The following is a 27334-nucleotide window of genomic DNA, read 5'->3' as shown; positions in this document are numbered from 1 at the left end:
AAGCTCTGATTTCTAATATTTTTGTCCTCTGGATTTCGTTCAGCCATTCATATGATGCAGATCTGTCTAATGCTGCAGAACTACAAACATCACAAAACTGAATAAGATATGGCAAAACATAATCTAAACTTGCACTTATCTGCCCTGACATGCTGAGAATTAGGAAAACATCCTTTCTCTTTGATCAAATACTCTTATGCAACTTACACAGCTCACATACAAAACAATTACAACTGTTCATTCTGTAAAACTATACACAAGTAAATCAAAAAAGCTGCTCATTGATAAAATACTTTAACTTCTAAAACAGAATATTGCTTTTGCTGCCTCCAGTTTAGTTCTTACAGAGGGCATTAAATAGACAACTTAATATAGGAATATGGCCTATAGACGGAGCAGGACACATCTCATGATTTCTCAGAGTCGTTTCTCCAGGGTTTGTGCTCATTAGAGTGTTGTTAATTACTTTGCGCCAACCATACAAAGCCTATTTCTTAGTCCTGAAATACATTCAGTGCCAGTTCACCTGGGCATCCACTTCAGGATTTAAGGCTTGCCTTTCAGCTATGTAAAATCCATCAACTCTGAGGTGTTTCTCTGTTAGTTTTTGACACAGATATACCCAGTGTAAGAATACTAAAAGGGGTAGGAGAAACACTTGTTAAAATCAAGGAAAGGTTTCCAAAAGTAGGGATGGATAAAAAATGGGAGGTGAAAAATGGTTTCTAACTTTATACGCTATAATAGCTGTCCGGTGAAAAGAGGGGAAATGTCTCTTGTTATTGTTGCAAAGGACCTCATTAAGTTTCCAGGAAAGATTGTACATCGGGATAGGCTGTGTTATTAGGAGCCTAAGTTCACTGGCCAAAGAGTCATATGTTCTTCCAAGTGAGGTAACAAGAAGTGACTGCAGATTGCAGTGTGTTTCAAATTAGCATCAGGAAAAGTGTCACCAAGTCTTGGAGCTTCGTTCTTCAACTTGAAATGTTGTTCTTCTATATAAAATGAACAACACTGGACAAGAAGGTTAAAACTGAGGAAGTGGAGGAACTTTTCATAATTTTCAATGTTAAATAATATAGTGCAAACCACAGCCACTCCAGTAAAGTGAAGAAGACTCATGTGGAGAATGTTTACTGCCCACTGCTACAGATGCTTCTTGCATTCTTTCTTTCTTTTTTTAAATTACTTTAATAAAGTTGAACTAACTTCAACTAGGCTTTTCTTTCTTTATAAAGAAAGAAAATTTTTTTTTCCTTTTTAATTTTTTAGCTGACAACATAAAGAAGAAAATCTGGCTCTGTTACACTTCATTTCATAGATGTGGAAGTGGCATAGAAAATGCCTGTCACCTGTTTCCATGTTATTACTCCCAGGTTTATAAAAGTCTGATAGAAATATTCTATGCAGTTGAAAGAAAAACTTCCTCTTTACAACATTCACTGGGAGAATAGAAATAAAATGAGAGGAAAAAAAAGATATAATGACCTATAGTCAGAGGAAACTAAACTTACTTCTTCTAGTGTTATCTCTCATTATAGATTGCAACAGATTCCTTTATTCATCCTTTTATTCACAGTACCTCTTTATACCTTCATCTGTTGATACTTTAAGAGGCTACACCATTTACTGTCCTTTTGTTTTGTCATTTACAACACAAAGGTAAAGCAACAATGCATCTCTGGAGGTAACAAGAGGAATGAACTTGACCCACAGGTTTTCATCCAAGTCACCCCTCAGATAAACCAGATACAAAAGGGTTATACTGGTTTGAAGGAAATTCAAGAGCCCTGTGTAGCTTCGGCAGTGTATACAGCACTTGCCTGTCCTGTGCTCAGAAGTCTCCGGATACAAGTCAATCCAGAGGTACGTGATGGACAGAAGTGTTAGCGCAGTGCTGTGCTCAAGCAAACAAACTCTGTGAAAGGCAGACATGGGATCAAGCTAACACAGCTATACAATCCCCGTCTGGAGCTGCCATGCAGACGCAGTCAGTGGGCTCCAGCCACCCACCAGACATGCCCAAAGGCACTGGAAGCATGAACAGCCATGTGACATCTTTGTTTGCACTGGTACACGAAACAGTTGTGTTTTGCTGATGGCAGCTGAGGGCCCACCAAGGCTGTGGCAGACCCCTAGCACCATCTACTACTAACTCCCTGCCTTCTCTGTTGCCTGTGTTTTCTGCATACCTCAGTGAGCCTTGGCCTATCATTGCTTTCCCTCACACACTGCTGACCCTCATTTTTTCTCCATTTCTTGTTAATTAGCATTTACCCTAATTATTTTGTGATATAACTTGTCAGGCATCATAGTTCAAACACGTGAAATATCAAAAGTAAATAAAGGAAATACTGGCACTGGCAGTAGAGTCAGCATACTCTACCAATATAAATACTCAGTGCCTGAAGACAAGTAGTGAACAAGTCACGACAGCACATTGGTATTATTTCTGCAAGTTAACAGTTTGTTTTTCTGCATCATAAAGTTGAAAGCAGTCCATCAACTTTTCTAGAACTCCTCATATTTCTGCTGGAAGTTAAACAAGGTCTTAATTCATCTGCAGAAATTTATTCCCAATTTGCTTTGGTAAAAGTGTGAGTTAATTTATTACCAGCTCCAACAGAAGGAATTTAACAACTGCTGCTTTTTCACATGTGTACCACTCATGGGATTTCAGTCTTCTGGGCTCCATCTTTCTGCTCATTAGGAGACAGCTGTCAGGAAGGTCAACCTGACCATCAGGTATACTCATCAGCAGGACTGTGATGGTCCATTCATCTCTTTGTTGATCCATAAAAAATTAAAAAAAAAAAAATCAGTTTCAATTAAAAAAGTCTGTCTTGTTTAATATACAGAATCTCAGTCCTCTCCCTCCTTCCTGCATGAGGTTGCTTGACAAGGGAAGAGAAACTGAGAGAGAAAGTCAACTCATTGATGTGAGATGGATGGCACTGGACAGAATTAATAGGGGAGGAGAGAAGGCTGGAAGTTTTATTCCACATGCAGCTATTCTTTCAGCAAAGACCATGGCATTAAGCAGCACACTTTGATAAGCCAGGAAACAGAAGCTTGGGCAAGAAGAAGAAGAATCACAGAATCACAGAATGAACTGGGTTGGAAGGAACCTTAAAGATCATCTAGTTCCAACCCCCTACCATGGGCAGGAACATCTTTCACTCGACCACTTTACTCAAAGCCCCATACAAGTTTTCCTTAGAATCATAGAATAGAATTATGGAATCATTAAGGTTGAAGACTTCTAAGATCATGAAGTCCAACCTTTGACCAAACACCACCATGCCAACTAAACCATAGCACTAAGTGCCACATCCAATCATTTCTTGAACACTTCCAGAGATGGTAACTCCACCACCTTGCTGGAGAGCCTATTCCAATGCTTAACCACCCTTTCAGCAGAGAAATTCTTCATGATGTCCAAACTGAACCTTCCTGGTCACAGCTTGAGGCCATTTCCTCTTGTCCTGTCACTAGTTGCCCTGGAGAAGTGGCCAACCTCCACCTTGCTAGGACCTCCTTTCAGATGATTGTAGAGAGTGACAAGGTCTCCCCTCAGACTCCTTTTCTCTGGCTTAAACAACACCAGTTTCCTCATATGAGCTTATTCTCTAGACCCTTTACCAGTTTTATGCCCTTCTTCGACACACTCCAATACCTCAGTGTCTTTCTTGAAGTGAGAGATCCAGAACTGACACAGCATTTGAGATGCAGTCTCAGCAGTGCTGAGTACAGAGGGACAATGATTACCCCAGTCCTGCTGGTCACGTTATTTTTGATACAATGCCATTGGCCACCTGGGCATACTGCTGGCTCATGTTCAGCTGGCGGACAACCAACACCCCCCCCCAGGCCATTTTCCACTGGGCAGCTTTCCAGCCCCTCTTCCCCACATTTGTCGTGCTGTTATGGGATTGTTGTGCCTTGAACACTTCTAGCAATGGAGCATCAACAACTTCTCTGGGCAACCTGTTCCAGTGCCTCATCACACTCACAGTAAAGAATTTCTTCCTAATATCCAATCTAAATCTCTTTCAGCTTAAAGCCATTAACAATATCTAATTGAGGAAAACAACCCCAAACAGGAAAAGCTCAAGGTAAGGAGGAGATAAGTTCTCTGAAGGAGAGTATAGAGGAGTGCCCTTGCAGAGGGTAGTAATATACTGGCACTGCAGCTGCAGTGAACAGATAACTGGTTCCCAGAAAATCCAAAACTTAATTTCTGAGAGAGCAGTCATGCTAAAACAGGTTGCCAAAATTCTGCTTTGATGTTGGCTTTTACCGAAGGTAGAAGGTAACTTAGGTTGTGAGCTAATTAACCACAAAGACAGGACAATGATAGTGACGTGTTTCCCTCAAACATTGCCGATCCAAAGTCAAGGCATTTCATAGTGAAGGACAGTGAAAATAAGAAAGGCAGCTCTATCTAATAATACCCTTTCTCAAACTGTCATGCTTGACTTACACTTAACTGCCTCCTAGTCCTGTCAAAAAGCACGTCATTAATTTGCTGCCACCACTTTTCTGTAACAAACAGATTCTTGTTCATGTGAACAGCCTTTTACCTTCAGGCTACTTTCAGAAGTGGCTGCATTAGAAACTTACTTGTTGCTCTCTACAGCTCAAGTATTTTTATTTGGTCTCCCTTGTTCCTTTGAAATATTTTCCTACCATTTTGTAAACACTGTGTAAGCAGCAGGTACCACATCTGAAATGGCAAATATCAGTGACACGGATGATTGTCTTCACCATTTATTTGCTCTGCCTGTTCATATCCACTGCATAAAAACTTTAACGAGTTTGTAAAGACATTTTCCAACAATATGCTTCAACAGTTACCAGACAACCTAGTATCCCTTGACTGCCATCAGAGAAATTATACTGATGTACAGCAGCTGTCGAGCCCCTGGTGGTCTAGTGGTAAAGGCGCCGCGCTATCACCGCGGAGACCCGGGTTCGATTCCCGGTCAGGGCCACTCCCGGGCAGGTGGGGCTCGTTAGCCCTTAAAGGCAACCCACCTACGTCCTAAGGACTTCACTGCCACCGTCCAAGCTCGCTTGGCCCCGGCAGATGAACCTTAGGATTAAAGGGTGGGCTCAGTTCCGCGCACACTGTGTCTCACCTAAAAAATCCAATGCGCAGGCTGGAAGGTGTAAAGACCTTCCCCGGATCTTCGCTCGCGAAGACTGGCCATTATTATTACAGCAGCTGTCAATCTAGACACTAGTATACGTCTCTTCTTCAGACATAACTGAAATCTCAAACTACAAAAAATACTGTGACCACAGGGCTGCCCAAGCCCACATAGCATCTATAAGTTCCATATCATGGACCATCTAACTCCCTAATTGTATCTGCTACACAGCAATTTAAAAAATCCTGTCCTTAATAGTTTTCATTCCCATAATTTTCTAACTGCACTCAAATGGATTCCACAAAAAAACCCCAAAAAACTCCTTTGCAATAAGGTAAATATATTAGAGCTGGATATGCTTTGTTGTCAATGTATTGTGGTTTTAACTTGTGAACTGTTGATGTATTTACTGTTAATACAAGATTGATACAACAATATGGGTTGGTATTGGCATTTGCTTGTCTGAAAAAAATATTTATGTTGAAGATAGTGAACATCATGTTAGAGATCTTATTTTTAAATGGCACTGAAATATTTTATTCTTGCATTTATTTTAATGCAGCTTATATGGTGCTGTGTTTGGAATTTGTGACCAAAATAGTGTTGTAGATAAAAGGATGTTTTATCTACTGCTGAGCAATGCTTGCGCAGTGTTAGGTGTTTTCTGCTTCTCACACTGTCCCACCAAGAGAGTAGGCTTGGGGTGCACAACAAGCTGGAAGGGGACACAGCTAGGACAGCTGGCTCCAAATGATCCAAGGGATATCCCACACCATATGGTGTCAGTCTTAGCATATAAAGCTGGGGGAAGGAGAAGGAAGACAAGGATGTTTTGAGTGATAATGTTTGCCTTCACAAGTCACCGTTACAAATCACGGAGCCCAGCTTTGCTGGAGGTGGCAGAACACCTGCCTGCCCATGGGAAGCAGCAATGAATTCCTTGTTTTGCTTTGCATGTGGAAGTGGCTTTTGCTTCACCTATCAAACTGTCTTTATCTCAATACATGAGTTTTCTAACTCCTACTCTTCTGATTCTCTCCCCATCTCAATTTGGGGGACCAAGGGAGTGTCTATGTGGAGCTCAGCTGCCCACCATGACATAAAAAAAGTTCTGCAGCTAAAAGTATGGATAATGAGCTTTTTTCTGAAAGTGAATCTTTATTAATGCATTTGGAAGATATGACTTGCCCAGATTTTGATGTTGACTGTTAGCTTACTGATAACAGCTGAAGATGTTTTCTCCTCCAACCTTTTTGATCACATCTATTGCAGGTTTCAAAGCCAAAAATGGTCCATTCATTAAGATTCTGATCATTTCTATTAATTTGGTGATGATACACTTGCCACAGCTTTAAAGCCTAGAACATAACGCTGATCGCTATATTTACTTACTGTGGAGATAGAATTTAAAAGCTCCACACCAAAACTCAGATGCATTCTTACAACTTAAGATGCATCTGATTTCTGATGCAGCTGAATTCTGCAACTATTTTTTGTCTTGAAAGACTGAGTTCTTTGTTTATCCAGAACAGATGAGGGTAACTCCCACGTTGGCTATCTGGAGAACAGAAAAGTGTGCATATCCAAAAAACAGAGAGTGGAACTAGCTACATAATTGAGCATGGTCTTCTGAATGATGAATTTTTCATTGGTCCAGAAATAGGCTTACCTTTGTGCACCAAAAAAATTGCTAATATAGGAGGGAAATTGAGAACAGGGATGTTAATGATTTAATACTAGAGTTTGCTTCTCTTGTGGCTTTTAAAAGCAAAAGACAATTCATGATGGAGTCTACATTCAGTCTGGTTCATTATTAACAGTTGTTTCCTCTCCATTCCAGTTCCAAGATTTTCTGTTGACATGCATTTATTGGAATGTCTCTCCTCGAGTATTATGCAGGAGATCAAATTCCTGCATACAGACAGGATAACAGGTCTCTGCAGCAGAACTGTGCCAGTATGATATATAAGGATTGATGTGAGGTTGGTTCTTTGTGTTGTGATGGGACACCAAGATCAAAGAATCATAGAATCATTAAGGTTGGAAAAGACCTCTGCGATCATCGAGTCCAACTATTAACCCAGCACGGCCAAGTCCACCACTAAACTATGTCTTTAAACACCATATCACTACCAGGACAGGAAGAAACACAGACTAGTCGGTCCAGTTTCCCAGTTGTGTACTGGACTCTGCGTGTGTATGGTGAGCAGGCCAGGTGCGTACGTACATCTGCCCGTTTCAAGAGTGCTGGATCTGCCCAGGTCCCAGAGACAAACTTTTCGTCAGTTTCAGGGCCCGGACCATGGTTGTCCCCGGCTTCCCGCGGCCCCCCACTCCGTCGGCTCCGGAGCCTCCTTCACCCACCGCCCTCCGCCCCCCGGCGCGGGCCCGCCCGCAGCCGCCCCCTCCCCGGAGGGGCCGCCCACCCCGCAAGAGGAGCCGCTCCGCCGCGCCCTCCCCTGCACAGCGACCGGCGCGGGGAGGAGGGCGGAGCGGCGGAGTCCCGGCACCCCGCGTTCCTCGTCCCCATGCCCGCTCCGGGCGGCTGCCGCCGCGGGAGGACCTGCGCGCCCAGGCAGCCCGTCCGGCGGCGGGGACCCGCCGGCATCGCCCGCCTGCCCGCAGACCCGCCGAGCTCCCGGAGCGGCGCGCTGAGCTCCCGCCGGGGCTGAAGGGTTGCGGCGTCCCGACTTTCGGCGGCGGCGTGGGACACCCAGAGAAGGCGAACGCTCGGAACCAAGAGCAGCCAGTGAAAACCGGCCCCCGGCGGTGCCTGCCCGGCTGCCGCGCATCGCTTATGCTCGTTCGGGGGACCCGATCGCGGCGGCGGATCCCGCAGGATGACGGGCTATGAGGAGTCCTAAAGCGGCGTCAGGGCGGGCCGCCGCGGGCAGCGATGAGCCTCGGCGGGCCGGTGCCGGAGGGGAGGCCGGGGGCCAGGTGAGCGCCGGCCCCGCGCCGCCGGCCGCCCGCAGCCCACCGGAGCATCGGGCGACGCCTGCCCAGACCGCCGCGCCCGGCCGCAGGTAAGGGGCAGCGCACGGCCGGCCAGGGTGCTCTGCGGTGGGCTTGGGGTTCCCCCGCCGGACTGCGGAGGAGCGCCGGAGCGAGTGGCTGCGCGGCCGCCCGGCTGGCGGCGGTCGGGCGTCCCGCGGGCAGTGCCGCCGTGTGTGTCGGCGCTCGCCCTCAGCCCGTCCGCTCCCGTCGCCCGGCCCGGCGGGGACATTCTTCCCTAATGGGAAGCATCTGTCCTCCGGTACGGCAGAAAGGAACACGGAGGCACGGGGGGAGCGCTGCTTCCCCGCAGCCCGCCTGGCGCACGGCCGGCACCGCCCGCCCAGCCCCGCCAGGAGCCCACCGGCCCCGCCCTGTGCCAAACCCCGCCCCCCGGCGGGCGGGGCCGCAGCCCATTGGCTGGTCCTCCGCTCCTGGCGGTGGAGGCAGCCAATGGCTGGGGCGCGGGCACGGTGCTCGAGAGCGCCCTCTGGCGTCGGGGCGGGCGGGGCAGCCGGTCCGGGGTCACCGCCGGATCCCGGCGCTGATGGGCTGCTCTCGGCAGCCTTGTGTGTTACCCGGACAAAGCATGGTAAGTCCCTCTGGTCAGCCTTTCTGCAGCCCCTCACAAGTCGCTGCAGTTTGCTATTCACCTCGGAGCGCACGTCCTGTAAGGGACCCCTCCAAAAAGGAATTGAAATGGCTGCTTTTTAGAGGGAGTTTCCTTTCCATTAAGGACAGCATAAGGGAAACAGCACCTGAAAATTCTTGACCAAATTAAAAGCTATTTGTCTTGTAAAGAATGCTAAACGTCTCATTAACTTGACCACAGATATTTGGAAAACCTCTTCATCCCAGTGAGCCTCTCCTTTGAACTGTAATGGTTTTCACATGATGGTCTTAGGAAAAAAATGTGCATCTCATTGCTCGCAGATCTGAGAAAATCTTACTTTTATGCTAAAAGCAAATAACTAATGGAGCTATTAATTGCTGGTAGAAGTGAATGCCTTTCTGTCATTACAGTGTTGTACAAAAGCAGGAGTATTTAATTTTTGTTACTTGTAGTAGCCTATATTCTTGTAAGGCTGTAATCTGAAAAGCTTTCAAATTCTTCTGGTGGTAGGAATAAGAATACTTTCTCCAAAGTTAAGATCCTTAACCTGTAATAAGACATTACATAAGTTATTTCTAAAAATTACGGGTGCTTGAGGTTTGTAACAGTTAGTTTTCTTGCCTGTTATTTGCACACTGCTTCTTTAAATGATTCTTCATGGGATTTCAACACACAGTTCCTAAAACCTGAACTTAAGATACACGGGCAAGATACAATTATAAAACTCTCTTGTGGTCTGTGCTTTCGCTTCTAGGTAAATTGTCCAGTTTTATCAGTTCTGATAATTCATAATTCCCGTTTAGTTAAGATTGAAATTAAGAGTACATCCAACATCACACAGTAATGCATGGCAAAGAATGACAGAGTCTCGATCTATGGCCAACCAATTATTTCTTTCATTTTTTCTCTCAGTGATACCACTTCCTATATATATATTATGGTTGAAATTCATTCAGCCACATTTTACCCTGCTGAAAGCTAGTAGCCTGTCTAAAAATTAGACAGCTAGGCTAGGTGGGTTTGCTAATTAGGGACTTAATGAAGCTCAGTTGTACTATTTCTAGTTATCTGATCAGGTAGATAGCTGATATTATTCATCTTCAGTTGAATATGTGTTTGATTTTGGTGGGTTTTTTTCAGTGACTGTAGGGGGAGCCACAGCAGTTTGCTTGGGCTAGATACTTCCCTTAAATTTTTCTAACTTTTACGTGAGACGGATACTACCATTGGTGTACAGATAAAAACCTACAAAATTTGTTACCATAGGGAGACAGCATAACTTTGCTAGAATAAGTATTTAGTTGAAGTGATTTATGGAGGAAAAGTTAACACTGAAGTAGAAAAGGACATGGAAGAAAGAAAACCAGTTTCCATCTGAACTTGGCCTTGATTGTCTACAGACCTTCTAGACAAGGCAGGTCACTGCTAGGTATATAAAACTTTTTTAAAGGATTTTAAAAAATCATTGTTTCTTCTCTTTTGTCTTCCCCCTGACCCCGGAACAACCCAGGAGGAGCCAGGCAATGGGAGGCGACAAGATGGGGGATCGGGTGGCAGCTGGAGCGCTGTCCGTGGTGCTGCTGCTGGCGCTGGGGCTGCCCCCGGGCACCCTGGGCTGCCCCCAGCCCTGCGCCTGCTACCTCCCCACCGAGGTCCACTGCACCTTCCGCTCCCTGGCAGCCGTGCCGGCACGCATCGCTAAGCATGTGGAAAGAATCAACTTTGGGTTTGTATGGCAGCTTGGAGCAAACAGTTTTATGTTCTTGGTGCGGAAGCCCGGAGTGCTTCATGCACATGTGGCGAGTCAGGATCTCTGAGTGTATTTTTTATGTAGAGTTGAAGAGATGGGTAGGGACTTGCTGGCACGCTGTATTTCAAATGCTACAGTTGCTGGCATGGAGAAAGTTTTAACTTAGCCTTTATGTTTCAAACAAAAGTTACTATTCATTTCAAATAAATATTTATACCATAGTGTGAATTCTTTTTTTGACAAATAGGACTTTTAGTATTTTACAGTGTATAAAAAATACTGAATTAAACCTACTATGGGATTTTTACTAAATGCTGAATTTTATACCCGATGTAAAAAAATAGAGTAGGAGAAAAATTCTATAATTTAGCCAGGAAACATATACACTACAATGAGTTATATAACATATCTTAAATGAATACAGTAAAAACAAAGCTATGCTATTGCCTTTGGATTTGTGGTTTTGTTGTGTTTTGTTTGGTTGGTTGGTTTTTTGTGTGTGTTTGTTTTTTGGTTTTTTTCAAGGAACTAAATGCAATGTAAGCAGATAGTTTCATTTTGAAAGACAGCTTTTGCCATATTTCTGTTTTCAGTGCTATATATTTAGGAGATGAAGATTATTTTTCTAACTGGAAACAATTTAGAAAAAAAATTTGTTTAAACGAGTTTATACTTTTTAGAAGTTCTGATTTTTAAATAGGGAATTTTAATAGGATGCCTGCTCTGTGCCTGCTTAATCTGCAGAAGGACTAAAAATATCAAAATAGTAGTCTAAATTTTTAGCAGATTAGGAAGCTTTAGATAGATAACATAGTGAGGAACCAAAAGTATTTCCTCCATATTCAAAGTATTTTTGTTTCTCACGTCTCTTCCCTTTTAGAAAATACTAAAAAATTGAAAAAATCTTTAAAATTCTGTCCTTAGATTTGAGACTTCATGCTCAGGTTAGATATTATGTTGCATTTTATATGTACATAAGAAAAACACAAATGTAGAGCTAAACCACCAAACCTAACACTTCCACATTGGCAAATCCTGATTTGCTTGTCCAAAGTGAAATTGAATTATTTTCAAAAAGCAGATTTCTGCACTCCTTATCTAAGAAGAGTCTCTAGACTCAAATTATATAATTGGGAGGTCAGTTCCTAGATCTTATATAATAATTGGTGTAACCAATTACATGTTGTAACAGTAAGTGAAGCAGGATGTGACTTACTGCTTCTCCTGCTATTTGGGAGATATTAATTTTTAATGTTTACTCTCCAAATCCTTATTCCTTTATTGTTAGATGCTGCTTTGGCAACACTGCGGCCTGTCTAGTTTGCCAGGCTCCATAGCATCATGGTTTGGCTACAGGCCATTAACTTATTACCATTCCATAAACTGAGCTGCATGGAAAAACATACAACTATTAGAACTAAAATGCCTATTTATTACTTTCACTCCTAAATTATGGCTAAAGTGCCACAAATTGAGGTAAAAGACATCTTAATGTAAACACGAATGAAGTATACTTGGCCTTGTAAAAATCTCGCAATAACTTCTGGCCCCTTTACAATGCATTAAGGTGCCTCCAATTTTTCCTGGAAGTTAGGTTATACTAATTTTACATTTGCAGTCTGTGACAGTCAGTGTATAAAATGTAACTGCACATGTGATTTTTTTTCCCCAGGTTTAACAGTATACAGTCTATATACGAAAACTCCTTTGCAGGACTTACAAAATTGGAATTGCTCATGATACACGGAAATGACATTCAAAATATACCTAATGGTGCTTTGAAAGATCTCGTATCCCTACAGGTAATGCTTAGGTCTTCCTAAATTTCAAAAAATCTAACTTCTGTGAATAACAGAAAACAAAAATAAATATTTTTTATGTGCCTTTTTAGGATTAAGATACCATTTTCCCCCAAAATACATGGGATTCTATAACTATGCCTATATAATACTTGATAATGTCAACTAACACTCAGTTTTATTCTATGTCTTTGACCAGCATATCATTTTTCAGCAAAGATTTGAATGTGGGAGGAAAATTTGTGCTTGCTTACTTGCTATCCTGTTTGGATTTAGATTAAAAAAAATACTAATGTTTGGTTTCATTTGTTTTTTTATTTTTTAGGTTTTCAAAATTAGTTACAATAAATTAAAAGCCATAACTGGCCAAACTCTCCAAGGACTTTCAAGCTTAATGAGACTGCACATGGACCACAACAGAATTGAGTTTATTCATCCAAATGCTTTTAATGGATTAACTTCTCTGAGACTGGTCCATTTAGAAGGAAATTTGCTCCAGCAGCTTCACCCCAACACCTTTTCAACGTTTATGGTCCTTGATTATTTCAAACTCTCAACAGTAAGACATCTCTACCTATCTGAAAATGCTCTTAGGACCTTGCCTGCTGGGATGTTTCAAGGCATGCCACTGCTGGAAAATCTTTACCTTCATGGGAATCCGTGGGCCTGTGATTGCAGTTTAAAGTGGCTTCTTGAATGGAATGAAGTTTCTGGAGGTAGGACCAAAAGCTACCAGTTTATTGGACTCATTGGATTTTCTTTTTCCTGTTCTGCATGTGGATGGTTTTGTTATTTCCTGAGTATTACTAACAACTTGATGTCTATGTGCAGTATTATTTTCCGTTAATGTTCAGTAAATGCATGTATTTAGAAAATATGTAAAAAGAAGGCAACTGTGTGTCACTAGCTAAAAATATGTATTCTGCACCAAAGAAATTAGCCATTACATTTGGAATGGCAAAAGTGGTAGTGAAGTTTATAATTAGAAGGAGGAAATAGGTATAACCTTCTACTGTGGTCATTTGCACAGCAGTACACTTTACACCAAGGGCTGGCAATTTTCCTCAGCTAACAAAGCTCTAATGGAAAGTGGTAACATTGGATTTGAACGTGTTTGTCTAAGGAAGGAATGGAATTCAGGTTACCAAATTCCCGGTTAAGTTCTCTAACCTGGATACTATTAACATTAAGGCTGTTACGTAGCATGCATCCTTCATACATATCAGTATTTCTTCATTGACCACAAATTCATTTTGTGATGGAGCAAATCTATTTTAAGTATTTGCAATCTATTAAAATATTTTAAATCCTGCCATTTTTTCCTAAAATAACTAGTCTGTCTTTTTTCAGACTTCGATAGGAGACAAGTACCACACTGCTTAGTCTGGAACACTTCTGGTCAGGTGCAGAAGCAAAAAAAAGACAGTTTTGTAATACCTCTTTATCAGGAATACACTAAATGAGGGGGCTTTGAGCATCAGTTTTCAATTTGGGCATCTCAGTTTAGTGGTTTCCCATCTTAGGTAGCTAAGTGCTTACCGTAGTAGGCCAGAGGGACTGGTGTTACATCAGAACTACTGCTAAAATACTAAGAGGGAATTGGCATTTAATTATAACTGAAGATGTCTCAAATAAGTGATGGAGTCACAAGGTTTACATAATGATTTAGAGCATGTATGGTGAACGATGTTGGGTCTTGTCATCTTAGAATATGTAACTCATTGCAATTTTGCACTTAGTTGTAGGATAATACTTCTAAGGGTGTTTTGGACAATGCTTAAGTGTGTGTGATACTTGAGTGAGTAATACAAATATTCCTGCCTGAACTGATACTTGAGGAATCTAACTTTGATATTATATTTTGCTAGTTTACATTTTATATTCTTACATACTCTCCTTAATCCAAATCATGTATGCGTATGTGTAATGACTGTGCTTAAGTTGCTCTGTAAGTTATAACAATGAAATAATAGATGAACTTTCTTTCCTTGTGCAGTGTTGGCCTGTTAGCATTTTTATTACACTAAAACAGTAGTAATTATTGGAAGAGAAAGACTTTATCCAATGTGTTTTCAAGTATGACAGATTTTGTATCTTTATATAAGTATAACATTAACTGCTTTGGAAATAATAAGACAGAAAGAATTACTGAAGTTCTTCAGACCAGTGTGGCCACTGCCAAGTTGATTGTGGGCCAGTTTTTCCTTATCATTGAAACATCCTATTTGAATCTGCAAGTGATAAACTTGTTCACTTTAATACTCCATTTGTAAGAACTTTTTCAAGAAAATTGATTTGTCAGACCAGCAAAGCATATACTTTTCAATTTAAAAAATGGTATGAAAGTGTGCCATGCATTTCCCTTTCTCCTAGCATTTTGCCTTATAAAAACCAGTATATTGTTCATTCATTCACAGATCCCTCATTCCTCAGGATGATACTTATTCCTAGAATAACTGGAGTACATTTAATTTGCAATATGTTTCCGGAACACGTTTAATTTGCAATATGTTTCCAAACAAATACATAAGGTGACACTTGACATTCTAGTGAGCAGAACAGTGTAATAAAAATATGACTTTTACTTTACAGAAAAGAGTCTCTCTGGCATGGACAGAAGATAGGAGTCAAGGCTATAATTTCCTGGTTTAGCTTTCCTTCTCTGATTAAGCTTTTTGTATCATTAGAGAGTTTAGAGTTATTTCAGAGGTCAGGGAAGAAGTGGCACTTGGGTTTGTTTTTTCTTGGTGCTGATAAATAGCTTGTATATTCAAGAACTAGTCGGCCCATTTCAGTAGCTATGTAGAATGTTGTGTGTATTGCCAATACTGTTGTTAATTAATAGTGAAAAATAAAAAGCTTCCTGGATTATTTAGTGGGAACTCCAGCATTTCTCAGTAAATGCTGTATTTTTGAAAGCTGAAAGGACTCACTCCTCTTCACATTAGATCCACAAGTTAGGTGGTTAGCTGTCATGTACAGGTGCAGGCTTTTTGACACAGAGTAGTTTTTTACTGACTTATAAAATACTGCTCTGCATACTTCAGTTTCCAGGCATTTTATTCAGAGGGAGTGAATCTGAGTTTCAGCAGGATGGAGTACTCAATCCTCTTATTAAAGTCAGAAGAATTTGTGGTCAGATTGAGAATCAGGTGCCCATTCAGCTGTAAAACTAAGACTCGCCATTCTAAAATTCTTGCCTTATATGTCATATGGCATAATGCATTCTTCATGAAGTTCATTTCACACTTTTGAGAGTTATCTAATTTTAGAACAGAGTTTTTCAGCTTGTTTATCTTTTGTTTCTTTTTTTTATTTTCTTTCTTCCTTTATTTTTTTCTTGCAGGTATTTTAAAATGCAAAAAGGACAAAGCCTATGAAGGGGGACAACTCTGTCCTAAGTGCAGCAGCCCAAAACAACTGCAGAAAGAAGATATTCAAAACTTAAAAGATATTTCCTGTAGGAAACCTTTCATTCAGTCCTCACTGAGGCAAAATAGCAGCACTCAAGATGAAGAAGATGGTGACAGTTTTGAACTTCCTCTGGAAGAACTTCAGTCCTCTCCATGGAACATTGCTCTGAATATGACTGATGAGCATGGCAATATAGTCCACCTGAACTGTGAAATCAAAAAACCAGCAGGTTCTACCAAAATTCAGTGGAACCAAATCCAGACTCAGGAGATAGATATAAATGCTACAATATCACTGGATTTTGAATGTCCAATGAATCGAGAAAACTATGAAAAACTGTGGAAGCTTATAGCTTATTACAGTGAAGTACCTGTCAAATTAGAGAGAGAAATTATGCTCAGAAAGGAGCCTAAAATAAGCTATCAGTACAGGCAAGGCTCAGATTATGATGCTCTTTACTATACAGGTGTAAAAGCTCAAATACTGGCTGAGCCTTCCTGGGTTATGCAACCTCTTATAAATATCCAATTAAACAGGCGCCAGAGTACAGGGAAAAAAGTGGTGCTATCTTTTTTTACTGTGTTTTCTCAGACAATTCATACCAAAAACACCAGGCAGCAGAGAAACTGGGTGATGATAGAGCAAAACCAGAGCACAAGGACAGCACAGATTGTGGTGGAAGGGTCAGACTGTCAGCTGAGCTGCAATGTGAAAGCTTCTGAGAGCCCCTCCATTCGGTGGCTCTTCCCAGATGGAACTAAACTGCAGGCACCATTTAATCAAAAAGACAGTAGGTTTTCCATTCTCAGTAGTGGCCAATTAATCATAAAAGCAGTGAGTTACATGGATGGAGGTGTGTACCACTGCATCGCCCAAGTGAGAGATGATGTGGACATAATCGCTTACAGACTTCTAGTGCAGCCTCCAGCTGTTCAGGTAGCTGATTCAGATGTAGTGAGAGTTGAAAAAAATGTTGGAGATCCAATAGTTTTACCATGCAATGCAGTTGCCATCCCAGACCCACAGCTGAGTTGGATTCTTCCAAACAGTCAGGTACTCAATGATTTATCAAACTCTTCAAAAGGCTATATGCTGCATAATGGTACTTTGCTTATTCCAAGAAGCCACATCAGTGATAGTGGCCATTACAGATGTGTGGCTGTCAATGTGCAGGGATCAGATCAGTTTACTGTAAGGGTCACAATAAATAAAATGGTGTCTGACAGGTCATTTAAACGAATAAAACTAAAAAAGCGCCTGGGCTCAAAGCGTTTGTCAAAAACAAGAGGGCAGGTCGTAGAGGATGGAGAGGGATCAGGGGCAGGGGGAGTGGAGGAGGTCCCACAAAGAAAGAACCACCTAAAAGACTGGGAAATACCTTTTAAACAAAGAAGTGACCAGGTACCAGAGGGTCAAATTAAAAAGGGGAAGAAAGGCAGAAGGAAAATGAAAATCTGGAAAAGTACTGATAGAACCCAAGACAGCAATGTTGCAGAAGGCCGGAGAGTATTTGAATCTCGAAGGAGAATTAATGTGGCAAACAAGCAGATTAATCCACAGCATTGGGCTGACATTTTGGCAAAGGTCCGTGGGAAGAATCTGCCTAGAACAACAGCAGCTACAACCATTTCTGTAACAACTGCACTGCCATCAATCATGCAGAACACTACTCCAGTCCCTCATCCAGTAGCCAGCCCTCCACCTTCAGAGACAGCAGCTGATGTGGTAGACTCTTCTGCTGATACATCACCTGTTTCACATAACACAGAAGCATTTTCAGTTCAGTCCATATTAATGAGGTCAGAAACTGAACTGTTCTCCAACCACAGGGCTTCAGAAACACCTGCAAGTATAGACACTGTAGGTCCATTTTTGAATCCTGTCTCTGCAACTTTACAACCCCATGGCAAGCAGCATCTTGATGTCAGGACTGATGACTCAGTTGTAGTCAAAGAAAATATCCATACTTTTACCGAAGAACCTCTAACCAGACAAATTGTGACAAACTTACCCAATATTCAGAGCAGTTCATTTAGAGCAGAAAATGTTGATAGAAGTATATCTTCTGTAACTGAAGAAAATTCTGCTTTTGCTGAGCTACCACTTGATGCCACTCTCCTAGCTGAATCTCAGACTGTGGATCTTCACAGCATCTTGGAGACAAGCTTGAAGTTAAATGAAGTGGACCCAATGAGTGTTGACACCATAATTTTAACACCACCTCAGGTGGACAAGATCATCCCAACAGATTCTCTAGATACTACTACCATTTCTTCATCCACTTCCCTGTTTGTTACAGAAGAGAGCAATGACTCGAGATACCAGCACAAAGAAACATCCACAGGTCATATGAAAATAGCAGACTTAAGTTTTCCTCCTTTCACACCTGTCAGTGCTCAGAGCAAGGAAGAGCCTGAGACCCACAGGAATACAGTGACTCAAGAAAGTGTGTCCAGCAGTTATGCAGACAGTTCTCAGGCACAAGAACATAGAAACCCAGCTACTTCAAGACCAGATCCCGTAGTCATTTTGCATAGTGCTGATTCTCTTCATAAAACAGCAGAGGGGGTAAAAACTGCTGCTTCCATCAGTAGACTGACCACTGAGGCCACCACAACAATTCCATATAGAAAGACTATGCCTTCACTTATTACTCAGCATGGTAGAAAAAGGCCTTATGGGAGAAGGAGATTGAGGCCAAACAGAATCCGGCAAAGACCAAAGCCTTTGCCCCGTGTTGTTTTAACCACAGAGGCAATGCCTGCCATTCCAAGGACACCTGAAGTTGAAGCTGTAACCAGAACTTCTTCCACAACTCTTGAAAGTCCTGATCTTAAAAACAATGTCAAATTACAAGCTAAGAAAGAGGAGCATGTGGAATCCACTCCTTCATTAGTTCCTGATTCAGCTGAGAAAATGCCCAAAATCAGAGACATGGTTACAACTTCCTCTTTTAAGGCTACTGCTTCTTCCCCTGAAGCTAACCATGTGACACACTCTACTACTTCTGAAACCTTGGCACTTCCAGTGACTGCACCGTCACAATTTTAACATCGTATGTTGTACATGATGCACTTCCCACAAAAGAGTCAAGTGTATCTCTTGTACCAGAGCAAAGTGAAGTGCCAGCATACCACTCATTAGACAATGTATCTGAGGAGAAGGACATGAAAGCAGATTCTAAAACTGTGGATAGTGAGGCAGAACAATCAAGCACAACAACTTCTACACATAGGAACAGCTTGATACTATCTACAAAACCAAAATCTCAAGAAGAGCCTATACTGTTTGACTCAGAAGTTGTGATTAATGAAACAACTACTGGAACATTCCAGCTGATACATCCCACTGTGACTGACTTAAACATTCCTGTTGGCACAGTCAAAGTTTTTAAGGACCTCTCCATTTCAAAGGAGCCAGGGAAGCCTACAGAAACACCAGCAAAAACTGAGCCACCTCAGCAACATGAAATAATTACTTTGTCCTCCTCCTTCAGCATAGCAGAAACTCAGACTTTTCCAGTTAGAGAGACAAAGAAATCCATTGCTTCTAAGGCTAGGACAAAGCCATCTTCCTTGGATAAAAAAGAAGCTGTGTCACATGTACTCCATCATTTGCAGACAACTGAAAAGCCTCCAATCACATCCACTGCCTTTATTCCATTTATAAAACTTGCCACTCTTCCTGCTTCCGTTTCAAGCACTTCACATCCTTCTCTTCATTACACCACCAAGGAAACTAATGCCTTCAATCAAGAAAGGTTCCCAGAAAAAAACCAGATTGGATCAGGTGGTGACAAAATGGTGATGAGCTCAAGACAGAGTGTTCACCCTACTCCTTCCTCTAACCAAAACAGGATTAGCATACAGTCAAAAGAGGATCAATTCAAAGAGTTGTATAGTAGCAAGTCAAACAACAGTTTACTGCTAAATCTAAATCTTCCCCATCCACCTGCTGGAATGATCCCAAGCTTAAACCAAAAACAGCCTGCTGTGCCTCCAAAGCACATTCCAGTAAGAGGCACAGTGAAGCCTTCTGTAACGCAGGGTCCATTTCACTATTTTATAACACATCAACCTCTTCACTACACAAACAAACCAGAGGTAACAGCATATGCAGCACATACCATTCAAGACAAGAAAACTTTTGCCTCTCAGAGAGAAACAACTACCCCAACACAAGCCTCTCCATTTCCCAAAACAAATCCATTCACTGAAAGCAAGTTCATTAATCAGGGTCAGAATAGATACAATGTTAATTCAAGATTTTTTGGAAATAACTATGTTCCAGATAACAGAGGCACAGCAGGGAGACTACCAAGTCAAGGGATCCCCTATTATCCCAGTTCCAGAATACCATTCGTTTTCAACAGAACAAGGATATTCCCTCACTTTAGTATGCACCCTAAACCAGAGGTCCCTAGTGAACTTGTCCCAAAAGACACAAATGAGAAGAAAGTCGCTCAGGTCTTCCCTACTAGGATTACAGTGCAGAAAGCTACAGCTATGCCATTGCCTCCAATGCCACGTGCCACAACGACCACATTACCACCAATGATCTTAAAGATTACCCCTCCAGTCTTTCCCCCTCAGCGCACAAAACCACAGATATCCACTACAGATCATCCGTTAAAAAATGCCCATCATCATCATCAAAAATTTTCATCTGTGCCTTACGTGGGAGGCATTATAGCACAGAATTCAACTGTAATTCAGTCTTCCACTAATTTCAGAATGCATGGAGAAAGACCTAAAATTATCACAAAAGGGTCTCAGAGCATATCCATCCTTGCTGAAACAGATGCTTTTATCCCTTGTGATGCAGTTGGTGAACCCAAGCCTTTTGTTACTTGGACAAAAGTATCTACAGGTAAGATAGAGAAAAACGTGGTTTTCCACATGGTTTGTAAGGGTACAAATACTTCAATTATTGCATAGAAATTCAGCGTTGATCACTGGAGTAGTTCAAAACGCTGAAGAATACCTTTTCTCACTTTAATCATTATAGATAAAATGTGACTAATTGCAACTAATCATTACAGGTAATAATAACTTTACAGTATTTCTTGTAGTAAAAGAAAACATCTACCATTTAATGAGTTCATTTTTTTAAGAGTAGTTTATGGCTATGAATAGCAGCCAACTTTGATCAGTCACAGCAGTTAGAATTTATGATGGCAACACCTCTGAGTATGGGATTTTTAACATTGCTACTTTAGGCAATGTTGTGTGTGTCATCTTCATGTGCAAAAGGAAAAGTTACATAAAGATTTAAGGGGAATCCTAAAGCATAAAGCCTTAAAATTCTCTCACGCTGTCAGTGTTTGCAAGCTAGTATGGTTAGTTCTATAACAGAAATAAAGACTAATGGAGAGTATCAGTGTCAGAAGATGTCATGTGGTCCCTCTCTAAAGTTGTAATTGGTGTTGAGTAAACCTAAAGTATCCCATGGAAATATAAGACTTTTTCATTGCAACGCTGTACATCTTAAACTCTTTGACTTTCTGTTTCTTTCTTTCCTCTCACCTTTGCAGGCGCTGCAATGACAGCCAACACCAGGTTACAAAGGTTTGAAGTCTGGAAAAATGGTACCCTCCTTATCCGAAATGCTCAACTTCAGGATCGTGGGCAGTATTTGTGTACAGCTCAGAACCTTCATGGCATAGATAAAATGATTGTTGTGCTCACAGTTGTAGCCCACCAGCCCAAAATTTTACTTTCCCGCTATCGAGATGTCACGGTCTACTTTGGAGAGACCATAGCAATGGAATGTCAGGCTAGTGGGACTCCAAGTCCACATATTTCATGGATTTTTCCTGATAGGAAGATTTTGCAGACAGTCACCACCACAGAAAGCAGGATAATGCTCAATGAAAATCGAACCTTGACTATCAAGCAGGCAACTTTTTCGGACCGAGGAGTTTACAAATGCATAGCAAGCAATGCTGCAGGAGCTGACAGCATTGCAGTGAGGCTGCACATTGCAGCCTTACCCCCCATCATCCAGCAGGAAAAGCAAGAGAACATCTCCTTGCCCCTTGGTAGCAGTATCAACATCCACTGCACTGCCAAAGCAGCACCTTCTCCCAACATCCGCTGGGTGGTCTTTGATGGCACACAAATCCGACCGTCTCAGTTTGTCAATGGGAATTTATTTGTTTTTCCCAATGGAACTCTGTATATTCGCAATGTGTCCCCCAAGGACAGTGGGGCCTACGAGTGCATTGCTGCTAACATGGTGGGAGCTGCCAGGAGAACAGTACAGCTCCAAGTGAAGAAACATGCATCTAATGCTAAGATCACTGGGACCTCTCCTCAGAGAACAGATGTAACGTATGGCAGCATCCTGCGTTTGGACTGTAGTGCTTCTGGTGACCCCTGGCCTCGGATATTATGGAGGTTGCCCTCCAAAAGGATGATTGATTCCCTACACAGGTAAATTACTATTTGAGGTGACACAGCTAAATCACACTAGATGAACTTAGACAAAATCCCACTCTTATATGTGCAAGTTTCATTCTTTACTTCTGTGGGTTTTGAATGAGGCACCCAATCCTTAAGAAAGAATTTGACATTTTATCAAAAGATAGTCATATCATATCTTAGCGTAATTTTCTTGAAAGCAGTATTATCCTTAAAAAGTTAGCTTCAAGTGTTTAGGATAAGCTACCACTATCTTTTACAAGCCACTTGTAAATGCAGCAAAAAGTCCACTGGCAAAAGATACATAACTTGTGTACTACTTGTTCCAATGCACTTAATCTGAATAGAGTTGCACAGGTGCCTGATTTTCCCTGGGAGAAATGGGATCATTGAATTTTATTTCTTGTGCAAATCATTATACATAGTAAATACAGGGCAAATAAATCAACTTATAATTATTTAAATAAGCATAATAATTTTAACACCATTGTATAAACAAATGTTACCTCACAGTAAGGTCTGTGCAAGCCTGGTTGTACATAAATGTCTAAAACAATACCTTCTCCAACGTTTGCAATATCAAGTAACATATCACTGCTACAAGCCTACAATAACTGTCCCAAGACTTGGCTGAAAACAGTTTCTGCTCTATAAATTATTCATAACTCATTCTTTGAGCACTATAAACAGATGAGAAATGCACTACATTTAAAATGCATAATTGTGAACAACTTTCTTCACAGCTGAATGTAGTCATAATTTTTTCATATTCACAGAAAAGATATTTGGTAGACTGTAGGTAGCACAAAACCTGGATTTTTTTTTATGCCTCATAGTGGTAGCAACAAAATACTGTGGGGTTTTTTTGGTTTTAGGTTTTTGTTTTGTTTTGTTTTGTTTTTTTTCCCCCTCATAATCTTTATATGGGCTGTTTTTCAAATAGAGGAGGTCTTCTTTGGGGAGAAAACTGGCCACTGAGGAAATTGTTTTTAACCATAATGCACCATATTGAAGCTGAAAGAAGTAATAGCTTTTTTAGCATCTTGGAAATTTTTTTTTCTTTGTTTCAAAGCTTAGCAACACTTTGCTTCTTTGTGACTGCTCTAGAAGGTTAATGTTACACCCGATGCCAGAGGCAGTTTCTCATCTCGATTTGTTTTTAGCATAGGACCCAAGTACCAGACTGCATAGTTATGGTTTATATAGCTTTGTATGGATTATATCATTCAGAGGTCCCATATTTGAATGTTATAGAATACTTTACATGCAATCAGAACAGTCAAAACCAACATAATTTGGTATCTACTGGTTGTTTAATAGTCAAAAACACCATTAAAGTTATTAAACACAATAGAATGTTTTCTACAAATGAGTAGAATTATTTTTTCCATTTGTTTTTTGGTGGTGAATGTTTCGGATCATCTAATTATCTAACAATAGTAACGCTCCTCTCCTATTCTTTTTTTTCAGCATTGTTGAGTTGTTTTCCGTCTTGATTTTACTCAGTAATTAATACCCAAAATGTGATTTTGCAGCTCATGTTCTGTTCTTTTTTCTTACCTTACAGTACCTTGGAGACTAGAATCAAGGTATTCAGCAATGGGACTTTGGTTGTTCATTCAGTTACAGACAAAGATGCAGGAGACTATTTGTGTGTGGCCCGCAATAAGATAGGGGATGACTACGTGGTCCTCAAAGTGAATGTGATGATGAAACCAGCAAAAATAGAACATAAGAATGAGAATAATCACAAGGTCAAGTACGGAGGGGACCTGAAAGTTGACTGTGTAGCCACAGGTCTGCCAAATCCAGAGATCTCTTGGGGTCTCCCGGATGGCAGCATGATCAACACCTTCATGCAGTCAGATGACAGTGGCAGCCGGACAAAGCGATACGTGGTCTTTGATAATGGAACTCTGTATTTCAATGATGTTGGGCTGAGAGAGGAAGGGGACTACACCTGCTATGCTGAGAACCAGATTGGGAGGGATGAAATGAAAGTGCGGGTCAAAGTAGTGGCTGAGCCTGCAACCATCAGGAACAAAACATACCTCACTATTAATGTTCCCTATGGTGATGTTGTTACAGTAGCATGTGAAGCCAAAGGAGAACCTACTCCCAAAGTGACCTGGCTCTCCCCAACCAACAGACCTATTCCTGCCCTGTCTGACAAATACCAGATCTATAGGGATGGCACCCTCCTCATCCAAAAGGCCCAAAGATCTGACAGTGGTAACTATACCTGTGTAGCACGAAACAGTGCTGGAGAAGATCGGAAAATCGTTTGGATCCATGTTGACGTTCAGCCTCCCAGAATCAATGGTCATCTCAGTGCAATAACTTCTGTGAGGGAGACAGCAATCAAGGACAGCCGGAAACTTATTGACTGCAAAGCTGAAGGCATCCCTGCACCGCGAGTCTTATGGGCCTTCCCAGAAGGAGTAATCTTACCAGCTCCCTACTATGGGAACAGGATCACTGTGCATCACAACGGTACATTGGACATCAGAGGAGTGAGGCAGACAGACGCGGTGCAGCTCATATGCATTGGGCGGAATGAAGGAGGGGAAGCGAGACTGCTTGTGCAGCTCCTCATCACAGACCATTTGGAGAAACCTTCCTTCAGAGACCCCGTCAGTGAAAGGATCACTGCCATTGCTGGGCACACCATCAACCTGAACTGCTCAGTCCAGGGGAACCCCAAACCCAGCACAAGCTGGATACTTCCCAATGGCTCTGAAGTGCTGAGTGGCAGTCGCCTGAACAGATTTTACCACAAGAGGGATGGGATTTTACACATCAGCAGCCTGTCTGCCGGGGATGCCGGGACTTACCGCTGTACAGCCAGAAACCCGGGAGGTTATGTGGAACGAGTAGTCTTTCTAAAGGTGGGGCTCAGGCCAGAAATTAGCAACCAGTATAACAACTTGGTGAGCATCATCAATGGAGAAACTCTACAGCTTCATTGCATCACCCAGCCAAACCAGAGGGCGCAGATCTCCTGGACGCTGCCCAATGGGATGGTTATGGAGGCCCCCCAGGCTGTGGGTCGCTTTTCCCTGATGGAGAATGGCTCATTGACGGTGCGTGAGGCTTCTGTATTTGACAGGGGCACTTACCTGTGCAAGGTGTCAACAGAGTATGGCACTTCTGTTATGACTGTGCCTGTCATTGTGATAGCCTATCCTCCCCGGATCACCAGTGAGCCAGCACCTGTCATTTATGCCAGACCTGGAAATTCAGTCAAACTGAACTGCATGGCCATTGGGATTCCTAAAGCAGAAATAACATGGGAGCTTCCAGATAAATCACATCTGACAACAGGAGCTCAATCCCGTCTCTATGGAAACAAATTCCTCCATCCTCAAGGGTCATTAGTCATCCAGCAGTCCACTCAAAGGGATTCAGGCTTCTATAAATGCACTGCTAAAAATATACTAGGCAGTGATTCGAAAACAACCTACATACACATATTCTAACACTAAAACAAATGCCTTTGGCTGGATACTAGTGTTCAAGTCACTGCCAAACAAGTGCAATGAGGAAAGTACTGCTTGCAACAAAGCCAAGAAGGCTGAGGGCAGAAAAAAAAAAGAAATTAATCTGCATTGCTTTTGTACTCAATACGGTAGTAAGTCCCTGCAATAAAAGGAGGCATTAGACGTACTGAAACTGAGGAGACTAACATGTTGAAAAAGGTCTTTAAATTGTTAAGACAGAGTAATGTGGTTTTTCATGCTATCCAATAGCATCTGAGACCTAAAGTACTCTATTCTTGTCAATAGTCCAAAACTATTTCTTGTTCTAACAAGCACCTTAAAAGTACCAAAGAAGTATTAACTGTTAATAAAATGAGCTGCAGTGATAGAAGTGCTTTAGTAAAACATAATTTTCTTTATACCCTGCAGCACCTTTACATAGTCTAGCCTTATAGAATATGATTACTAACCTTTCTGTTCATGCTTCTATCAGCTCTTCAAAATCAAAGACTAACTTAGCAAATGAGAGTGATCTATTTTAATAAAAACACATGCAGAGATTAGCTGCCTTAACATACGAACAAACATTTGCCAGCTACTAAGGATGCTATGGTCAAATAATTCATTATATATTTTATATATATTTTTTAATCTGACTATGAGACTAGAAAAAATAGCAATGAACTTGGTCTCATTTTATAAATTATTGGTCTTTACAAGACTCTGATACGTTACTATGTTTTATAATATTAAGGTCAATATACTGTACATTTTATAATAAAAAATATTTTCCAAAGAATGTATTCACTGTGATTTTTTTCTTCTGCAGTCAAGGATGGTTTATTGGATAATGTGCCAAATTTTATGAAGATTTATCAATTGTGCTTTAGAAATAGTTGCTACATGATGCTGAATATGCCATGTTTCAACAAACTATTCCAGTCAGAATTTTGCAAATGTTAATTTACTTTTAAACATATGGAGTCTCTCAGATATTCCTGAATTCTTATAGTTTTGATTGTTCATAAAACTTACACTTATATTTTAGACTATGATGAAAATAAAAGCTTTATTTTTATTTTCTCTATTGATCAAAACATGTCAGAAAGTAACATAAAGTGTTATGCTAATATTTACATTTTGCAAAAGCTGTAAGCAAAGATTTCCTTGCCCCACAAATTTATCCAGTTTAGGAAAATTATAAGCTATTGCAAAATGTGAACTTATCATAATGGTAAACTGAGCTGAACTACTTAAAGTAAAAAGTATTTTATTAGAACAAGGATGTAGAATTAAAGGACAAGGACCTTGCTGAAGATACAAGGAGTATAATTTATGTGATAGAATATTTTATAAAATTTTTTTAGGAGTCAGGGCAGGCTAAAAATCTGTGGCTTGTACACAAGCATTTATTAAAGTTGTGGTTATGTTACTGGCTTAACTAAATAGCACTTAATTATGTCTTAGTTTCTTTTTTATGGTTTAAACCCTTGGGTCCTAAATTACCAAATCAGTGCTCAAGGGGAAGCATGTGCATACCTGGCAGGGAGGTAGCTGCATGGGGGAGTAGTTAATGAAGAAAGAAAAAAGGCATTTCAGATTTTTAACTAGATTGCTCGAATGGTGTTTTCTTAGCTGGCTATTTTCCTTGAATGTATCTGAGATTAGATATGTCTTTAGATGTGTTACTTAATTTCAGCACTTTTTAAA

General features: G+C 41.2%; 1 protein-coding gene across 1 annotated transcript; it reads left to right on the top strand.

Moving 5' to 3' along the window:
* Window positions 1–10298: 10298 nt before the first annotated feature.
* On the top strand, window positions 10299–26411 carry MXRA5 (matrix remodeling associated 5). Its single transcript, XM_050333606.1, is given in 7 exon segments — window positions 10299–10486; window positions 12183–12312; window positions 12635–13025; window positions 15656–18760; window positions 18763–20592; window positions 21257–22157; window positions 23713–26411. Coding segments are annotated over 7 exon segments (8457 nt in total). The 3' UTR covers window positions 25625–26411.
* The last annotated feature ends 923 nt before the right edge of the window (window positions 26412–27334 follow it).

Source organism: Myiozetetes cayanensis, unplaced genomic scaffold (genome assembly GCF_022539395.1).
Source record: "Myiozetetes cayanensis isolate MyiCay16 unplaced genomic scaffold, myiCay2020 scf5-8, whole genome shotgun sequence".
NCBI classification, from domain to species: Eukaryota; Metazoa; Chordata; class Aves; order Passeriformes; family Tyrannidae; genus Myiozetetes; species Myiozetetes cayanensis.
The sequence above is the reverse complement of the archived record's forward strand: the minus strand, read 5'-3'. Positions and strand labels throughout refer to the sequence as shown.